The sequence below is a fragment of the Petaurus breviceps genome, unplaced genomic scaffold (genome assembly GCF_028583685.1).
Source record: "Petaurus breviceps papuanus isolate PSGF00001 unplaced genomic scaffold, PetGlider_PUasm1.0 214, whole genome shotgun sequence".
Classification (NCBI taxonomy): Eukaryota; Metazoa; Chordata; class Mammalia; order Diprotodontia; family Petauridae; genus Petaurus; species Petaurus breviceps.
Window position 1 is genome coordinate 15,035,951 of NW_027185863.1, and position 6,683 is coordinate 15,042,633.

General features: G+C 40.0%; 1 protein-coding gene across 1 annotated transcript in view; it reads left to right on the forward strand.

Moving 5' to 3' along the window:
- Positions 1-4,817, forward strand: part of RAB20 (RAB20, member RAS oncogene family) — a 59,216-nt gene extending 54,399 nt beyond the window's left edge. Inside the window, exon 2 of the mRNA XM_069094107.1 lies at positions 2,825-4,817. Coding sequence (XP_068950208.1) covers positions 2,825-3,357 — 533 coding nt within the window. The 3' untranslated portion in view covers positions 3,358-4,817. The remainder of the gene's footprint in view (positions 1-2,824) is intronic.
- The last annotated feature ends 1,866 nt before the right edge of the window (positions 4,818-6,683 follow it).

Sequence of the window (6,683 nt, forward strand, 5' to 3'; positions counted from 1 at the left end):
TTTTTTTTTTTTTTTTTTTTTAAAGCAATCGGGGTTAAGTAACTTGCGTTACACGGCCAGTTATTTCTGGGTGTGGTGCTGAGTATCTGAGCCTGGATTTGATTCAGGTCATCCCGACACTGGAGCCGGTGCTCTTACTTGCTGAGCCACCTGGCCACTGCAGAAATCCTAGAATTTTAAAACAATAATGAAAAAACAAACAAACAAAAAAACCATAGGAATGAAGGAAGCAAAGGCATTGAACTAGATCACCTGCAAGAGTTCTTCCAACTTTCCACCTTGGATCCTAAGAGCAACACTACCTGACCTCAAATTAGGATAGGAAGCAGTGGTCATCACAACTATCTGGTACAGGTTAAAACAAATAGAATTAGAAAAAAAATGAACTCAGTAAAAAAGTTAGATAAATAGGAGGACATAATTAATTGAGTCAAGATCTCTCTATTTGCAGGACTTCTAGGAAACCTGGAAATATATTTGACAATAATTAGGCTTATACTATTTTTCCATAGCAAGTTTGGAATGGATTTTTTTTCAGATTTAAAAGAGTAGATCAGATTATCATTCATAGTTATGGTTAGGATGAAAATTCTTTACCAAGTAAGAGAGGTGACCACACAGAAAAATAAAATAAAATAATTGAAATTGAAAATGAAAACTTGTTTACATGGACAAAATTAATGCAGCCAGGGTAAAAAGGGAAAATGTTGATTGAAAGAAATATTTAAAACCAGCAATTTCTGATAAGTATCTGTTATCCTAGATATACAGGTATGCCTCAGAGATATTGTGGTTCCAGATTACTACAATAAAGTGAGTCACAAGAATCTTTGGTTTCTCTATGCATGTAAAAGTTATGTTTACACCTACTGTAGTCTATTAAGTGTGCAATAGTATTGTTTAAAAAAAACCAATTATATACTTAAATTAAAGAATATTATTTAAAAATACCAACCATCGTCTGAACCTTCAGCAAGTCATAATCATTTGTTGGTAGAGACTTTCTTCTTCTACATTGATGACTAATCTGGGTGGTGGTTGCTGAAGGTTGGGGTGGCTGTGGCAATTTCTTGATTGAAAGGTAGGAAATGGCCAGATTATAAAGAACTATAAAAACCAAACAGAGGATTTCATACTGTATTTGATCCTAGAGGCAATAGGGAGCCACCTGAAAGGGGGAAGAGGGTGACAGGGTTGGACCTGAGCTTTATGAAATAATCAGTTTGACTCCTGACTAGAGGATAGGTTGAAATGGACAGAGGCTTGAGGTAGGGAGACCAGCCAGCAGACTATTTCAGTAGTTCAGACATAAGGTGATGAGGGTCTTAGGGTAATGGACGTATCAGAGGAGAGAAATGATCATATATGAGGGATGTTATAAAGGTAGAAATGACAGGACTTGGCAAATGATTGCATATTGAGGGTGAAAGTGAGGAGTTTAGGATAGTAACTAGGTTGCAAGCCTGGGTAAGTGGGAAGATGGTAGTAATCTCCACAATAATGGGGAAGTTAGGAAGAGGAGGGGAAGGATCACGGGTTCAGCTTTGGACATATTGACTTTAAAGTGTCTGGGGACCTCTGATTTGAGATGTCTGATAGGCAATTGGAGATGTAAAACTAGAGGTTGGGGGAAAGTTTAGTACTGGACAAGTAGATCTGAGAGTCTTCTGTATGGGAATTAGCAATGAAGCTAAGATCAAGTACAAAGTAGTATAGAGGGAAGAGAGAAAAGGGATAGATCATTGGGGTTCATCTTACCATGTGCTGGTAAATGTTTAACAACCAGCTCTCTGAAAGGAAAAAAAATATACAGGGCACATATTTAAGTTTTATCTGCATTATTCACTTTATAAAGTCTAAGCAGGCAACAAAATAATAAAGCAAGCTCTGATTTATAGTATTTGCTGATTTCTAAAATATAAATACACTGAAGAAATGTAACAATTCTCTCGTGAACCAGTTTGGACTGGCTCCAGCATACTCCTGGAGATTACTCGTAGTTAGTGGGCATGACCTGAGGACCCATCAAAGGAGACAGAGAAGGAGTAGTCAGACAGGTGGGGGAAGGAGAAGCAAGAGAGATTTTCTCTATCATGAGAAACTAGAAAGAAGAGAGTACCAAGGAGAAGAGAGTGATTGACTTGACCTTGAGAGGTCAGAAAGGATGAGGTTTGAGAAAAGGCTATCAGATTTTGCAATTAAGAGATCTTTAGTGAATTTGGAGAGAGCATTTTCTGTTGAATAATGAGGTCCTAAGACAGACTGCAAAGAATTAAGAAGAGAATGAGAGGAAAGGAAGTGGAGGCATCTTTTGTAGCATTTGATTAATGTTATGAGATAGATATAGTGACTGGGAACCTCAAGATCTGATGATGTCGGTCATTTTATTTAGTCTTCTTTCATTAAAAAAAAATCCATGGCAACTTATTCAACCTTATTGATTTAAGAGGAAAATATAGTGGGATGGCTAGGTGGCACAGTGAATAGAGCACTGACCCTGGAGGCAGGAGGACCCCAGTTCAAATTTGACCTCAGACACTTAACACTTACCAGCCGTGTGACCTTGGGCAAGTCACTTAACCCCAATTGCCCTGCTTTCTCCCCTCCAAAAAAAAAAAGAGGAAAATATATAATAAGAGTCATTCCTCGGGCTCTTTAATCTGAGTAAGGGTTGCCTCATTCGTTTTATAACAACCACTAAGAGAAATGTTTCCATTCCCCTTCCCCTCCCCAGCAGGATTTCTGTGTGGTGGTACCCCCTGGGTGTACTTGGTGTAACTGAGCATCTCTTTTCTTCTTACCTTTTTTTTTTTCTCTCTGCCAGGAAGGGAGCAATTCCATGGCCTTGGCTCCATGTACTGCCGAGGAGCTGCTGCTATTATCCTTACCTATGATGTGAATCACCTGCAGAGCCTCACTGAACTGGAGGACAGATTCTTATCTCTGACAGACACAGCCAGCACGGACTGTCTCTTCGCCATTGTGGGGAACAAGATCGACCTCACTGATGAAGTCGATGTGGAGGATGGTGCAAGAGGTCTGAATGACTCTGGAAAGGCCGTCAGCAGCCCTGATTCAGCCAGAGCAGCAAGACGAGTTTGCCTGGATGATGCCATGGCTCTTTATAAGAAGATTCTGAAATACAGAATGTTAGATGAAAAGGAGGTGCCGGCTGCTGAAAAGATGTGCTTTGAGACTAGTGCAAAGACAGGCTACAATGTGGACCACGTGTTTGAAACCCTGTTCGATATGGTGGTACCAATAATTTTGCGCCAGAGGGCTGAGGGACCTTCACAGACTGTGGATATTACTAATTATAAACCAGCAAAACAGACTCAATCTAGGTGTTGTGTCTGAGTCATAAAATGGGTTCTTTTTAGACTCTTAAACTGTTAAGAAAGCTTCTGGTGAAATTAACTGTGCTTTGGATAGGAAAAAAAATAACATGGGAGAAATCAAGGAACTGGTATTTAGAATAATGTTTGGGGAAGAGCTCCATGGAAAGACAATTATTCCTTAAGAAAAAAAGGCACCAAGGTTGTAAACTCTTTATCTTTTGTGGGTTATCAAGTGGAAAATCTATAAGGAATTATTTGTGATAATAGATTTGCAGTATTAGGCAATTGACCATTCTATGGTTTTCTCTTGGTAGATCCAACACTTCTTCCCTAACCCAGGCTCTGAGATCTCTCTACATCTGCACAAATGCAAGTCTATTGCCATAGCATGTGAATTGTCCTTGAATCTTCTGTTTCTGTCAAGTTGCACTTTTTATATATGTTGTTTTAAAACATCTATTCTCCCCGAAAACTTAATTTAGGCCTTTCCTGCTGTTTCTTAAGAGTACTTTTTATGAATTATGAAAGTGATTCTAGGGGCAGCGAGGTGGCACAGTGAATAGAGCACGGCCCTGGAGTCAGGAGGACCTGAGTTCAAATCCTGCCTCAGACACTTAACACTTACTAGCTATGTGACCTTGGGCAAGTCAGCCCCAATTGGCCTCCACTCCCCCCCTGCAAAAAAGAAATAAAGGAAGTGATTCTACTTATCCATGGCTCACTGAGACAGTTGTTAGATTAGTGGTTCCCATCTTGGTCCTGCCATCTTGAGAAGTAGAGAGACCACTTGGTTCCCAAAAGATAACATGAGATCGTCTAGGGGAAAAGGGGATGAATTAAAAGTTCCTGCTTTCCTAGAAACTCCTTTGAAGACTACAAATGTGAGCCCTTTGCTGGGAAGAGAGTAGCAGAGAGAGTAATACATCTGAGACCAGTACAGATGGAAACTAGATAGGTCTTATGAGTTGAAAATTTGGATTTGGGGGGGTACACCATTGTTGAAATAAACACCTCAAATCCCTGTACCTTGAAACACATCGATACAAGTTTCTAAGCAGCTGGATCAGTTTTTGTTAAACAAACTTTTCTTTAAGAGAAGATGTGGTTTTAAGAGGCAACCGTGACTCAAGGTCTGTTTATCATTGACACTCTTGAATAAAAATGTTCCATTGCTAACGTGTGATCTTAATTTCTAAGGCTATAGCTGTATATCTTAATAGCAACCAGCTGAAAAGTGAGAATCCTGGCACAATAGCAGGGTTTTTTTTCTTCGAGAAAACTGCCAATGGCTTTGACTGTTGTTTTTTCATGGATTTGATTTCATTTGGAAGAGACTAAAAACTTGTTTTCCTCAAAATGCCTTTTTATTAGTTATATATATCCTCTGGAATAGTGTCCTGGGAAAGGCTGTTGAACATCTTTCTCCGAAAGGATTAATTATGTGCAATGACTTAATTATAGCTTTGTTTCAATAATTCAGCTAACATTTAGTAAGCATCTGTTGTGTGCCAGACATTGTGCTAAGTGCTAGTGATACAAAATAAGAAACAAAAAAGACAATCTAAAGACAAGTGTCCTTGAGACAGTCTGTTAAAGGAGCTCACAGTCTAATAGGGAAAGTTGACACAGAAAAGGAAGTGGTGGAGGGACAACCACAAGAGGCTGCCCTCCAGGGTGGGCATTGTGTTCTATGAAGTCCAAGCCAAGCAGAGATGCAGCTGGAGAGCAGAGTATCAGCAAAGTCCAGATAGAAAGAAAAACTTTGGGAGGAGCTTAGTGCCCCACCCTCCAGCCCACCAATCAGGGAAGAGGAGACTGAGGAGGCTGAGTATTCCCAGCTGAGTTAATTATCCTGACCAGGAGCTTTCTGATGATCAGCCTTTCTCCTGGGTAGGGGATCCTGTTCCCTGGGGTCCCAAGGGGAAGTGGAGAGTTTAAAGGCAGAAGATTGGATGAGATGATTTCCCAAGGCTACCTATAAAACGAAGGGGCTAGACTTGCCTTTCCAGATCTAAATCTGTAATACCATATGTCTTTTCATGGTTCTGAATAACCTATAGCCTGTTTCTAAGTGTATTATCATGTCCTGGGTTCTGGGTGCTCCCAAGGTGTCATATATACTCATCAACCTCACCCCCTCAACTGTGTTCCCCAGGATCGGCTGCCCTGACAGAATATGAAGCGTGAAATTTGTTTTTGAGTAAATTCCAGTTTCTTAGTTCTTGATTACATTGGGTTCTGGAAAAGGAAGCATATTGCACTGTTCTTGGGTGTTAGGATAAACCTGGGTTCCAATCCTGCCTCTCACACTGGTTAGCTGGGAAAGTCATTTTAACTTCTGTGATGCTCAGTTTCCTCATTTGTAAAACGAGGGAGTTTAGACACGAAAGCCTTTAAGGGCCCCTTCCGGCTCTATATCTTAACTGTGGACACTTTCTACACAAGTAATTTCTTAACACATCCTTTATGCGGGGAGGGTTGAAGGACTAATTCACCTCAACGGTATTTAGTCAGAACATGTTAGGCTTTCAGCACGATGCTTTCAAGAAGGAAAGGAATTCCTTTTACATAAAGCATGATAACAATGCCACTAAACATCCACTGAGCGCCCAACCACATATTTCCCCAAGGGTGCCCCCAAGTATCATCTTTACAAATATAATTTTAAATCTATTAAATCTCATAACTTAGCACAGCTTCCAAAGCATGTGCCATTAACTTGTTTCCCAGTAATAATGACAGTAGCTAACATTTATATAGCTCCTATTATGTGCCAGGAACCATGCTAAGTGCTTTATCTCATTTGATCCCCACCACAACTCTGGGAAGTAGGTGCTGTTATTTATCTCCATTTTGCAGAAGAGGAAAACAGGTTAGGTGACTTGCTCAAGGTCACATAGCTAAGCAGTGTTCCTGGCAATGAAACACACACACACACACACACACACACACAAGTAGTGAGCTTCATAAACTGAAAGTCACGTACCCGTTGTATTTCCCCTACATCTTTTCTTGTCCCAAGCCAGTAGTGTTCTAGTAAATGTTTAACAACTGGCTCCTTGAGTAAAAGAAGGCACACACATCCGCATTTAAGTTTAATCTGCATTATTAATATTTTCTCCATTGCTTTCTTAAGTTTAGACAATAAAAAATACAATAATCAAAAACAAAAACCAATAACTCAAGTCCGATTTGTAGCTTTTACCTATTTCTGAAGCACAAATGCTCACACTGGAAATTTAACAATCTACTCTCCTCCTCAAGTGAGTTCCAGCACACCTCTGTCTGAAGCCTTATTTCTTTAAGGCGAAGCCCAATTAAGCCCTGAACTTCATTGATCTAGCT